The sequence below is a fragment of the Sander lucioperca genome, chromosome 11, assembly GCF_008315115.2.
Source record: "Sander lucioperca isolate FBNREF2018 chromosome 11, SLUC_FBN_1.2, whole genome shotgun sequence".
NCBI classification, from domain to species: Eukaryota; Metazoa; Chordata; class Actinopteri; order Perciformes; family Percidae; genus Sander; species Sander lucioperca.
The window spans coordinates 17,311,747-17,325,530 of record NC_050183.1 but is presented as its reverse complement, the minus strand read 5'-3'; the positions used below and the strand labels follow the sequence as shown (position 1 = coordinate 17,325,530).

Genomic DNA, 13,784 nt, shown 5'->3' with positions numbered 1-13,784 from the left:
TCAAGTTACCAACATATTCATCCTGTATGGCAAAATTACTGGATTCAAGGAAATTCATGTTCATTCATTTTGTGATGGTCCAGTTTTCCTTTATTATTCTTGGAACTATTGTTTTCCATTTCTTGTAGTTGAGGGATCAATGATGCACAGCACTTCCTGGCGAGGTACCCAACATGCATCCAGTCTTGAAGGCCAGTGGAAGATTTTCTCTGGTCCATGTGGATGCATGAAACTGACCAGGATGTCATCAGATGTTGGTGTATTGAGCTAAGGTAAGACTCCGCATTATTCATCTTACTGTATATATTAAGACATGCGGATAGTTTTGGTTCATTTGCTCAGGTTTTGAGTCATAGATCTGTGAGACTTCTGCCTCCACCTCAATACTATGGAGGTAAATGGAATTGTGTTTGTGGTGCTGACAAGCTAACAGAATTGCTTCAAAAAAAATCTGAACAAATTAAACCCAAACTGTGCGTGCCCCACAAGAGGTAAGTATTTGTCATTTGACGAGAAATTAGGACAAGAACACAAACAATAGCTTAAGTGCGGGAGTTTGTTTTTATTATTATTAACCATTGACACAATCAGCAGCGAAACAAGGCGTGACGAAAGACAGAAAGAGACACACTGGAATCAGATCTTGTTGAAAGCTGCTACGTCAACACTTTGGATCTGAAAGAGAGCAAAAAGGAGAAACTCAAATTAGTTTACAGGCTGGGATATTCTCATTTCTCTTGTAAACTGTTTAGTTAATGTATGCTTTTGATTCAGCCTCATTTTGACCACATGATGGCAGCAATGTGCAGACGGTGCTTGAAAATCAGATTCAATGACGTGTTCAGTTGCCAGTTTATTATGGAGCCATGACAGTGACTTTAAACTGCACTCTGATGTGTTTTTCAATCTTCTGATTTTTTATTCATGTCACTCTCTTTTCCAGTGATAGTGTTTTCAGTTTCAACTCTGTCACCTTTTGTGTGGAGGGGAGAGCATGATTTCTATATAATCTTCAGACTAAGGAGAGAACATCACTCTTCATGAATCAGCTGCCACTCTGAAGCCTGGCATGACAACACACCAAGCATACGGCAATGGCTTCCATGTTTTTACCTGGAAGAGAAAAGTCTGTTTCTCTCTGCCATTGTTTTTTTTTTTCCACATAGAGCATAACGTTAGCACTTGTTTGAACAGACCTCTGCCAGACCAGCCTAACATCAGTTAAAATTTAACTTTAACCAGCCAGGTTCTATGTGAAAAAGACAAAAGGCAGAGACAAGCTGACTTAACTGCTGTTGATAACAAGCTAAAACTAATGCAGAATAACAGTCTTGCAATACATCCTACCTTTATGAAGGTTATAATTTTCAGGTTTTATTGTAGAGGTGTTGATTAAACATTATGGTCATTTTGGTGGGTGTAGTTTGTGGTGCTGTTGCATTGTATTGTAAATAAGTGTGTGTTGCAAAGTACTTACATAGTCCTCGAACTTGGTGATCTCTTCCTCTAACATGTCCGTTCCCACCTTGTCGTCCTCCACCACACATGCGATCTGGAGTTTTTTGATGCCGTAACCGACAGGAACCAGTTTGGACGTGCCCCATAACAGGCCGTCCGCCTGCACAGAGCGCACACACTCCTCCAGCTTCACCATGTCAGTTTCATCGTCCCACTAAAAAAAGGCAGGAGGGGTGATAGAACACAAGGTGAAAGTGGCACAGTCAGTATCAAACTTAAATACAAATTATATATATATATATATATATATATATATATATAAATTAAAAAAAAAAAAAAATATATATATATATATATATATATATATATATATATATATATATATAGACATTTGTTGGTCATTGTATGTATGTATGTATGTATGTATATAGTATATGCATCTATCTTTTCACCTGCTTCTATGTACATAGTTCTGTTTATTTTTACCCATCTTTGTTGTCCTTGTTTTTAGCTGTATGTCTATTTCTATCATCCTGTAAATTGTAAATTGTTCTTAGTGTGTGTAAGTACATTGAGAGCACCTCAAAACAGTCAAATTTCCTGTATGTGTGCACATTCTTGGCCAATAAAGCAGATTCTGAAATGCATTATGTCTGGGTTTTAGCTATAGTTTAGGCTCCTGTAGGAGACATTGACTTTTGAGTAAATCTGGTCAGAACGCAGACTTACAGGTTTGACATCCAATAAGATGGAAGACTTGGCGATGATGCCGGGCTTCTTGGCCTTCTTCTCTGCATACTCCTTCAACCTCTGTTCTTTGAGTTTATCTGCCTCTTCGTCATCATCACTACCAAACAGGTCAATATCATCATCATCATCGTCTTCCTCCTCATTTTTAACCGGGGCGCTGGTCTTCTGCTGGACAGTAGTGCCCTGAACAGAGTAAAAATAATCACATGCCTACAGAGGGGTATATGGAGATGTACTGGAGGTAAAATAAAACTAAAGCACAAGATGACCGATTTGGTAAAAGCTGTCTGTATTAACTCACATTTGTGTAGGGTACTGACGGAGTGGTAACAGGGGTCACAGCTGCAGGAGATTTCTCCAGAACTGATACCCGACATTCCAGTTTGGAAAGTGCAGCCCTCAAGTCATCCACCACTAAAGACACAGGACCAGAGTCAATGAGTCTTACATGAAAAAAATACACCATGGTAGTAGAGTGAACTCATAGTATAGTATGTTGTATACCAGTATAGTATGTCGAAAAAAATCATAGTATAGTATGTCAACAATTGTATGTCAACAAAAGTCATAGTATAGTATTTAGAAAAAAAAAAATCATAATATAGTATGTTAAAGTCATAGTATGTCGAAAAAAGTAAAAAAAAAAAAAATCGTAGTGTAGTATATAGAAAAAAGTCAAAAAACGTCATGGTATAGAATATAGAAAAAAGTCGTAGTATAGTATGTAGAAAAAAGTCATGAAAAAGTCATAATATAGTATGTCAAAAAAAGTAAAGAATGTCAGTGAAGAAAAAAATAAATCATAAAAATCAGTGCAGTATTAGAAAAAAGTTTAAAAAAAAAAAGGCAATTGTATAATGTCATAAAAATGCATCATAAAAAGTCATAGTATAGTATGTTGTAAAGATTTCATTTCAAAAAGTCATATTTCAGTATGTTGAAAAAAAATGCCATGAAAATTCATAGTATGTAGAAAAAAGTCCAAAAAGTAAATGTATAGTATGTAGAAAAAATAAATAAATAAATCATAGTATAGTATGTTGATAAAAATCATAAACAATTCATACTATAGTATGTCGAAAAAAGTCAGTATAGTATTTCAAAGTCATGGTATAGTAAGTTGAAAAAAGTCATAGTATAATATGTCGAAAAAGGGTTTTTTTAAGTCAGTATAGTATGTAGAAAAAAACAAAACAAACTCATAAAAAGTCACATTATAGTATGTTGAAAAAAAAAGGAAAAAAGTCCTAGTATAGTATGTTAAAAAAGCCACAGTATAGTATATCGACAAAAGTTAAAGTCAAATGTAGAAAAAAAAAATCATAAAAATTCATAATTATACTATGTTGAAAAAAGTCGTCATTGTATAGTATGTTGGGAAAAAGTCAAAAAAGGAGTTGTATAGTATTTTGAAAAAAAAAACAAAGTCATAGTACAGTATATTGGAAAATTCATAGTATAGTACGTTGAAAAAAATCCATAGTATAGTATTTCGAAAAAAAGTCATGGTATCGAATGTTGAAAAAAGTCAAAGTATGGTATGTCGAAAAAACCCATAAAAGTCATAAAAAAGTCAAAGTACAGTATGTCACAAGAAGTCACAGAAAAGTCGTAGCATAGTATGTCATAAAAAAGTCAGAGTATAGTAAGTCATACATCTTTCTCGTAAGAAAAGAAAAAGCATTATTTTATAAGTAACCAAACAAACCCACCTTTGTGTAAGCTGTGGTTCTCCAGCTCCAGGCTCTTGATGCGACAGATGATTTCTCCTTGATCAGCTGCACTGCTGCTGCTCTGCACAGTAAAGACACAATAAGAGAAAATAAATGACGGTCTGGAGAGAGCGACCTCTAATGGCCGAATCATATTAGCCCTTTCATCACACCCAGGACTATTAAGCAGGTCCCATATGTGAACAGGCAACACACAGCGAGCGTCCATCTCAGCAGAGATACAGGAGCTGTAGATGGAGCCAGACAGAATTCTAAGTGGTAGGTAGCTCCAACACTCCACACAAAAATATAATCTAAAAGCTGACTAAGGGTCTAGTAAACTCAAACTCGAGCATGGGCGTCAGTGAGGTCCACTGACAGAGCGGCAAAGGAGCATCCAGGGACACACAAGACTTGGCGGCACTTACAAGCTGGGACTGTTGACTCAGGGAAGGTTGACCAGACCCTCTGTTACACAGTGTTGTCTTCAGCTGGGGGAAGGATGGGATTTAAAGCATGAAAAAGGGAGGGAAGGAGGAACACAACGGAATGAAGTACATGCTTATGGAGTGCTACTGAAAAGTGTAAAACAGAAAGCAAACAAGCCAAGGAAAAACCGTAGAGCTGGGAGCTTATGGAAGATAACACCCACGTCTCTGTAGAGTAAGGTTTGTGTGGCTTCAGCGGACCACCAAGCTTCTATATAGTATTCAAATACACAAGGTAAAATATGTTCAACAAATCATAAGCATGTTCAAGTTACATGTCCAAGGTGCTCCGATTGTAGCCATCAACTACACTTATTCAACTACACTGTTCTTATTACCACTAGCTATGAAAGGTCTAGTTTCTTAACAGACAGACAGTCACAATCACAAGTGAAAAGGCACAAAGGGCCAATAACACATAACGCGAGACAAAACTAGTTGTTTTCAAGTTTGTCTCCACAAATGTTAAAATGTGGCCAAAGATTAGTTTGTCTGCATAGTTTAACTCCCCATAACCAAATTCAAAATTTAATAAACCTGTCAGCAGGGAAACCGTAAGAAAAAACCCTTCAGCAGAATAACGAAATTGAAAAAGGAAAAGTGATTTTAGAGATACAAAACATGACTGAGATATTCATTTTCCTAAATGTTAACATTTTGTTCCTGAAATTAAAAGAACATGTTACACACTTGCTTTTCTTCATTCAGAAACAAATCAGCAATGCACATTATGCTGATTAATTAGAAAAGTGTGCCTTTCGTTGAAGGTTTTTTCCCTCCGTGTTTCACCAGATAAGATTTTCAGGCCACTAAATCTGAGTGACACAAGCAAGAAAGACGTTTATGCAGCTGCAGAGGTTTTGTCTTTTCGAAGCAGGTTTTTTTCAGTGGTAATGTGCAGGTCCACATAAAGTGTTGGCAGATGAAATCCTTTCACAGCAAAAAATATACAGATACACATTCTCGCAACCATCAACGTGTGTACAAAAGGTGTGAAGCTGGCTCATTTGGGGCTTGTCGAGCATACAGCTACGAGAGATACAAATCAAGTTGTAATCACTATTGATGAAATTAAGTAAACCTTATCCTTACACGCATCCTATTATACTGGAACATTTAAAGCAAAGTGCTATATAGGTCAAGTGGGACCTTGACCGCTCAGGCTACACGTACAGTCCTTGAGTAAAGGTGGAAAATGTGAGATAAGAGGCAGAACACGGCACATAACATGTACTTACTCCTGCTAGAGATTTCTGGATGTTCTCCCGAGCCCGAGCAATGTCTTGCAGAATGCTGTTAGCTCCAACATCCTTAAAGAAAATGAATTGAAGTCAACACCAATGTATCCCTTACTTTGTTAAGATTAAATGTGCAATGTTCTTTGTAGCGCTGTCATTTCAGACGTGCACATTTGCCATCTACCTCCTCATCTCATGGCTTTTATGTGCAGTGTGGATAGACTGCATCAAGATTTAAAATCTGAACAACGGCAAGTCATTTGTGCCTACAAATGTGTCAGGTAATGTAATTTGGTGTAAAAAAATTATTTTTTTATAAGTTGAGTACTAACACAAAAATCAAATACCATCAAATACCATAGTTATTTTTGACTCTAATGTAGCTACTTAATAGTCAGCAGTAGGGCTGGGCGATAAATCGATTTTATCGATTAACTCGAATGTGTAGTTAACGTCGATTTGTTTAAATGAAAATCGATTTTCTCCTTAACATCCGCCGACGCTCCCCTCTGGGCTCCCATAGCTCCGAACGGGCTCAGCCCTCCCCCCGCGCGATTGCCATAGAGATACACAAACAACATGGCAGCGACAGGGACTAACATTAATTCTTTTCTTAACTAGTAGTTTCATTACTTACTTATCCGTAATCTCCGCCAAAATGACCGGCAGCTCGCGGTGCTCTGTCCCCGGCTGAGAGTCACTTATTCTCGGATAACTGAACCACCAGCTACCGCTGACCTAAAGGACCACCATGCGGGGCACCGGAGGCGGTGTTGAGGAACTCTTTTGCGGCTCAACACATCTACTAAATGCCGCTGATACGACCGAGCTGTGACGGAGGTCTGTAGCGGCTTAAACAACTAGCAATTGCTGCTCTGTAGCACGGAGCTCCTCTTTGACGTTTGTTTCTACCGCTAGTTACTACTAGGAGCTTGCTACAGGTATGCTACATTCAAGAGACCATGGGATGTTAGTGTACGTTACTCAGCAACAGGTGGAAATAGGGGCAAGGTTGCGCAATAACGTTAAAATGATTTGAACTTTTAGCGAGGAACGAGAAGTGAATTACCTGTATGTGTGAAAACAGCTTTATCTCTCGCATCTGTTTGTTTGTTGTTGAATATATAGCACCCCCCATCCAAAAAAAGGGAAAACACTCAAACCAATTTATATTTCCACAAAATTGGCATGAATAATCATAATGGTATACATGCCCCATGTGTGTGCGTGTGTGTCAAAACAAAATAAAGTTAAAACTTGTTTTGAACAATTTCTTTGTCATCTGCAGATTGAATTTAAGTAGGGGGAGAAAAAAATCGATTTAAATCTTAAATCGGATTTTTTTGGAAAAAAAATCGGGGATTTTATTTTTAGGTCATATCGCCCAGCGCTAGTCAGCAGTATGCTAGATTAGATTGTAGTGGAACGAAGCAGCACTTTCTACTGCCAAAAAGAATCGGATAAAGGCTTCTGAACCAAAGACTACCCAATCGGACATGTTTCAGCAGTAATGCGGCCCGGAATTGGGGAGAATTTAACAACGTTGGCAGCCAAGATGACATTGTTTACTGCCGTTAGCCATGTAGCTACTTTAGTTGGCAGCTGACACTAATAGAATATAGCAGCAATTTCTACAGTCAAAAACCACAAATAAAAAGGTTTTTAAACCAAATACTACTAACAGAAAATGTTTCAGGAGTAATGTGACCCAGAATTGGGGAGAATTTAACAACACTGGCAGCAATGGTGACATTGTTTACTGCAGTTAGCATGTAGTTACATGCAACAATGTTAACACCGCAGTGGCTTAAAAAAAAAAAAAGCGCAGATGACCAATCATAGAAGTTTGGCTTAGAGTTGCATAACACTTAGCCGAGAGTAGAAAAAACAGTTGAAACCGGAGTGTTCAGAATAGTTGGAAATCTGAACATTTTAGCTCACAGGGATTTGTCTAAAATACGTTTACCTCATTATTTGAATTTTTATGTTTAACATGAAAATCCAACATTAGAACATTTTAGATATGACAGAAAACACGGAAAAGCATAACATGTGACCTTTAAGAATTAACACAAATAATGTCAACATGATGGTCAAATGGTTGGAGCAATCTTGCTACAGTACAGAGACAGTGTGGGTACCTGTGTTGGTTGGGAGGAGCCGTTTGTGCGCTCGTAGAAGCGTCTCTCGGCCTCATCATAGCGAGGTTTGTCAAACCAGATCTTCTCCTGGGACAGAAAGTCTACTGAACTCATGGTGCTACAGAGGTGAGAGCAAGAAGCGACAAGAGAGGGATGTATGACAGGACACAGGAGGTTCAGGGGAAAAGAAAAAAAAAATCTATTATTATAACAAGTTATAATTAAAAAACACCTGATTTATTAGCTGTGAAATATTATACTCATTATCTTCAAATGGCTTATTGTATTCTTTAAGCTATACTCCCGACAAAACAGACCACCCCAATGAAACTATACCAAAAAAAAAAGAAAAAAAAAAAACTTTAAATGAAGTTAAGTTGGCAAAACACAACAATGGTAATACAAACATCAGTCACACAGTTAATTTTCCAACAGACCACAAGAATAAAGAACAAATGACCCAAGAACAATGAAAAAAGAAAAATGTTCACGCATTCAAAAATGAAAAGGGAAACCCATGATTGCATAAAAGAAAAACAATGAAAAAAAAAAAAAAAACGGAAACATCTGGAACGACTCCATTCTCTCGGTTTGGTCATACTTGTCCCTCAGTGGGGCGGTGGAGGCAACTGATGGGGCTTCTGGCCTCCGACCCTTCTTCACCACCACAGCTTCACTGCCATTGTATCCATGGAAACGGCTCTCTGCAGCATCATACCGCCACTTGTCCAGCCACACCCGCTCGCTGTCGGGGTGAACGAAGAAGCAGACTCCAGCTCCCGAAACTACTACTTTTTCTGAGACCTCAGCTGGCTCATCTTCCTCCTGAATAGGGAGCAGAGCGTGGAAGACTTCTGCTTTACCCTGCGGGACCACCCGTTTTTCCTCCACCACCGCTTCCTCGTCTTCTTCTTCCTCCTCCTCCTCCTCTTCTACAAGACTTTGAGGGTGGTCGCTACTTCTGGCAGCGGAGGCGCAGCTGGAGCGTTTGGAGGAACTGTTACCGTACAGATTCTGGTAGAAGGCTGCTTCGGCGCGGTCATACAGCGGCTTCTCCAGCCACACGTCTCTAAGCAGCTCCACAGGGATGCGGGGCAGTCCGTTAATCGATTGTCGATTGGTTGGCGTGACAGCTGCTTGTTGGATGACAGGGGTTGCAGGTGTCGGGGTTAGAGACATATATCCTTCATCAGGTGTTCTGGGTGCAATGGAGCGGTTAGGCCGAGATGGAAGGTTCAGAGAGTTTGGAATAGACGGCTGCACGGATTCTTCAACAAAGCGGCGCTCTGCTCGGTCAAAGGTCGCCTTGTTCACCCACACGGACTGGACAACGTGGTGGCAGGCCACCTGATTGCCATGGTGGCACACCTGTCCTGAGGAAGATGGAGCCGCAGCGGATGGAGTGTTTGAGAGATTTCCTGGGGCTGGAGGCGACCGCTTTGACTTGGTGGTCCCATTGGAGGAGCTCGCCAACCAGCACTGGTAGAGGCTCTCGGCTTGTTCGTAGATGCTGCGGTCGAACCAAACACTAGCACACTCAGACTGCAGGCCAATCAGCCCCGTGCGGGGGTCAGGTGGTGGCTGGCTGGTCCTTTTGTCAGGCTTTTCGTCATTCGTGGTCTTACTGTCAACCTTCCCCTCAGAGCGACTCTCGGGATTGGATGAACGTTTCTTGCGGCGGCGGCTTTTCCCGCTGCGCTTTCCATCTCCGTTCAAGCTGCCGCTCTCTGGGGAAGAAGACGCCGTCTCTCCGTTTCTATGACCTGATTCAGCTATGTTCCTAGACCCCAGTGCTGCATTTGCGGACCGGTCAACCTGACAATGGCTGGGAGGCTGATCATGCTCCGGCTGATCCAGCGCAGAGCACTGGGGAATCTTCTTTGACATCATCTTTGATCCGTTGCAGGGGAAGAATAACAGGAACAGGCTTTTGGATTAGTTAGAGAGACGCAGGAAGGCTAAGAGACAAAGAGGGATTGATCTATTAGACTCAGTGTTACAAATTAATTCTTAATAGTCTCAACAGTCAAGAGTCTACAAATCAGTCCCAGAGAAAAGCAAGCGGCATGCAGAAAATTAGAAGAAACCCATGCAGATAAATTATTAATTCAAGCTCTACCGTTTTTTTTTTGTTTTTATTTTTTTTTAATGGTATGTCTACTGCAATCACATGGGAAAAGTAACTACATTTACATACTGTGAATAGTTTTTTTTTAGATTATGTTTTTGGGCATTTTAAGCCTTTATTTATAGAGGACAGCAGACGAAATGAAAGGGGAGAGAGGGGGGGGGGATGACATGCAGCAACGGGTCGCAGGTCGGAGTCGAACCCGGGCCCACTGCGTTGAGGAGTAAACCTCTATATATGGGCACCCGCTCTACCAACTGAGCTTTCTGGGCGCCCGTGAATCGTTTTTGAATCGAATCTTGAGCCTAAAAAAATCAATATCGAATCGTGGCATTTTCTGAATCGTGCACCCCTATTGTTTAGTCAATGAAATCTACTTGTTTTTTAAATTTGTAAAGGAAATGTCCCAGCGAGGCTCACAGGGGATACATTCAAGAATATATGCAAGTAAAGGAAAGTTAACACCAGGGTGCTAATGCTTTTGATTCTAATTGCCAGTAGATTGTCTAAGTTGCAGTTTTTTCCTGCTACACAATGATTTCCCAAACAACATATATAAAGACATGGCTTGGGACAATTGCTTTCAAGTACATAACAGTAATTGCTACTACAGTATTCATTAAAAAAAATGAGACACAGCTTTTAAGTTATAATTAGCCAGATGGGGAAATTAATTTAACATCATGGAATTTCTGATTTTAGCTTATTCTGTTTTTAAATGACAGAGTAGCTTTCTGCAGTGCCATTAAAACCCTTTAGCCCGTCGTTATTATGCTCATCCTGCAAAGGCATTTATCAAATGTATATTCAGAGGAAGTCTATATAATAATGCAGATCACGCAGCACCAAGAGACCCTGGTTTCTTTGATTACAGCTGCAGTCAGAGCATTATATTTATAGATTTCAACATAAATTCAAAAATCAAATGTCCGATGTCTAACCAACACTAATTTTTCCCATCACTGTGACTCTATTGTAAACTGTTCTTGGTAAAACTTAAATTATTTCAATTTCAAACTTTAAAAAATAAGGCACAAGACTAGAAAAAAAAACTTGACACAATGACATGCCAGCATGCATAAAAAGGAAAGGGTGTAACAAGTCTACGGAAAAACATTAAAGAAAAAACAAATCACACTCATTGACATTGATGGATCTGTGAAAAACACTAACATGTTCATGCAAGCAAATTAATTCGGTAGGTATTGAGGTTTCTCTCTGCTAACAAATCACACATCGTACAAGCCATGCCTTTTTCATGATGTTAAATTATCCTGATGCAATACAGGAAATGCATTCCCTTAATGCAATATTGATACTGATTGAATATTGAACACTAATACACCATTGTAATGGAATAAGGCACTGTTTTGGGAAGGCATTTCCTGCTTAATGTTTATTAGAAAATCTTATTCGAGCTCTTAACTCACCTTCCTGGGTAAAAGGTGTTGAGCTTAAACTAGTATTCAAAGACAAATGCTCCACAAGTTCTTTTCATCCAGTTAACCGCAAGCCATTGAAGAAGAAATTTAACAATCACCACCTTGCAAAACAATGGTACTGATACAGGGGTATAATAACTATGTACAAAAGGCAAAACTCAAATGATTGTTAACAGGAATACTCACATGTCAAATTCTGAATGCAAGATGTGGGGAAAGAAGCTACGTGTTAAAGATTTCTCTAAATAAATACCTCGACGTGAAACTCTGCCTTAATACAGATTTCACATCGTTACCCCTGAATGATGATTAATATGGAAAATACTCGCACTATTATCTGCTAAAATAAAAGATTCTGATATTAAGCAAGAACTTCAAGCAACAACTTGGATGCATCCCAAAGCTTTCCCCCTTCATCTGCTTTTCTCCACTCTTTAAATGGAAGACACTAGGGACAGTTTCTTTTCCTCACTTTCAACAAAAAGGAACCTTTGCTGTTAAAGCAGTCCTATCAAAATACTTCAATCCAATCAAGAACACAACTTAGAAAACAGCACTCTTGTATGCAGACCATAATCCACGCTGGTAGCTGCACGTGCATTTATGTGAGCTTTTAGGATGCATCCTTTAGCTGCAGCTCTATGGACAGCCATTTATTTAAAAAGGGTAAAGCTGGAGATATTCCATATTTTTCTTATTCTCAACAAATCCCTTGAAAACACAGTACCCAACAATGTGGTAGTCCCATCTCTTTAATACTTTCCAACTTCTCTTCTCTACCAGGTCTGTGGCACTCTGCTCTAACATACACTCATTTAAATAAAAAAAGGATATTCCTATAATAGCTGAGCACTGTAGTTTTTAGCAAATGTCACTCAAAACAGTGGGCTATTTTAAGCAGCAGTTGGTGCCCTATTGTATTTCCAGCAGCAGGACAGTGCATGTGGGATTGACTCAAAATAAACTACAGTGCCTGTGTTAATCGTAATAAAGGAACATTGATGTTTTTCAGTTTTTGGACAACAATAGAGCTTTATGGCACAGAAACCATACATTATGCTTTAGATACGTCGAATACTTTTTGATAGGGTCAATTCTTTTAGGTCTGATAGGTCTTTAGATGGGATCTGATAATAATTAAATATTGCCAGAGTTACCCTTTAAATGTTGCACATCAACATCCCTATAATGTCACGACTTGGGGATGTCACCCCAAAATTGCTGGGTCAGATGCAGTACAACACCCCAGGAAGGGTGGGGTACAGTGATTTGCTCTAGGACACTTCAGCAAGGCAGATGCTTACCTAACCACTGATATACCGCCTAATTTTATTTAGTTTATATAGTTTAAATATAAAACCACATCATCTTAACTGGACTAAAGCCATCACCAAGCCCAAATTTGTAAATAACTGCTTAACGTTAGATTCACTGAGGAAATAGGTCCTGTTTAAAAAGGACTTTACACCTGAAAACAACGCAACACTTTCACTAAAGTTCAGAAATGTTTAACTGTTAATGTCATGGAGAAAAACCTGTCGTGCAAGATGTTAAACAAATAAAGAAAGGCAGTTTAACATAGCTGTCATCATCAAAACGTGTGCCCTACTAACCCTTAACAGCCATCTTTCATCTTGTAACGTTAGCTAGCTAGTATGAAACGAAACCGAGTGGGATACGTAATAACGCGTCAGTCGGAGGCTTAGCATTTAACACGACAACAAAATAACGCTTTTAAATGTGACACTAAATCATTAGTTGTTTTTTTAAACTTTGACATTAATATAAAACGTCAGTGTAGAACAGCGGCCACTGAAGCCGGTGTCCAGCCGGCGTGACAGCCGCTCTGGGAAGCGTTAGCACTAGCGTGCTGCCCCATTCAGCTAGCCGTTAGCTAGTTAGCCTCGGGTAACACGCCGAGAGAGACCCTGCTGTCTGTTAACCAGCGAGCATTCATTCATTTCCCAAAATGTCTCTTCAGTGAATCCCAAGATTAATCGCCGGCTGTCAGTCAGCGTTAACGTTACTTACTGCTGTGTTTTCTTTATCGTCGGTGTGAGACCAGGCCGGTGGACAATACGCGTGTTTCTCCAGCTAGTGAGTGACAACGGGAAGGAGGAAGAGGAGGAAGCAAGGAGGAGGAAGCAAGGAGAAGGAAGCAAGGAGGAGCGGTGATTGTGTGATCTTAGAGGATAGGAGAGGGGGAGAGTTATGAATCATTAATATTTCCTGATTCCCCATGTTAAATCTTATGTATTGTTGACAGTCAATGATGATAATAATTATAGCTTTATTTATATAGCACCTTTTAAAAACAAAGTTACAAAGTGCTTTAAAAAGATAGAGGTAAATAGATAGATAGATAGATAGATAGATAGATACAACAATATACAATAATGTAACAACAAATACCATTGGTAAATCTTA

The 13,784-nt window shown here is 39.4% G+C and overlaps 1 protein-coding gene across 8 annotated transcripts; it reads right to left on the bottom strand.

Moving 5' to 3' along the window:
- Nucleotides 1–544: 544 nt before the first annotated feature.
- eef1db (eukaryotic translation elongation factor 1 delta b (guanine nucleotide exchange protein)) lies at nucleotides 545–13,530 on the bottom strand. Of its 8 annotated transcripts, XM_031282412.2 has the most exons (12): nucleotides 13,389–13,505; nucleotides 11,544–11,553; nucleotides 11,346–11,405; nucleotides 8,389–9,677; nucleotides 7,788–7,905; nucleotides 5,647–5,718; nucleotides 4,349–4,411; nucleotides 3,921–4,002; nucleotides 2,510–2,622; nucleotides 2,188–2,391; nucleotides 1,478–1,672; nucleotides 545–675 (listed from the first exon to the last, which is right to left on the bottom strand). In XM_031282412.2, exons 4-12 carry the CDS (start codon nucleotides 9,675–9,677, stop codon nucleotides 637–639), a joined length of 2,175 nt encoding a protein of 724 aa, XP_031138272.1. In that variant the 5' UTR covers nucleotides 11,346–11,405; nucleotides 11,544–11,553; nucleotides 13,389–13,505; the 3' UTR covers nucleotides 545–636. The 8 variants fall into 8 exon arrangements, with proteins under 8 accessions (XP_031138272.1, XP_035863055.1, XP_031138275.1 ...); XM_036007162.1 differs by lacking the exons at nucleotides 8,389–9,677; nucleotides 11,346–11,405; nucleotides 11,544–11,553 and adding an exon at nucleotides 13,512–13,530 and having other exon boundaries at nucleotides 13,389–13,477; XM_031282415.2 differs by lacking the exons at nucleotides 8,389–9,677; nucleotides 11,346–11,405 and having other exon boundaries at nucleotides 13,389–13,493.
- Between the last annotated feature and the right edge of the window lie 254 nt (nucleotides 13,531–13,784).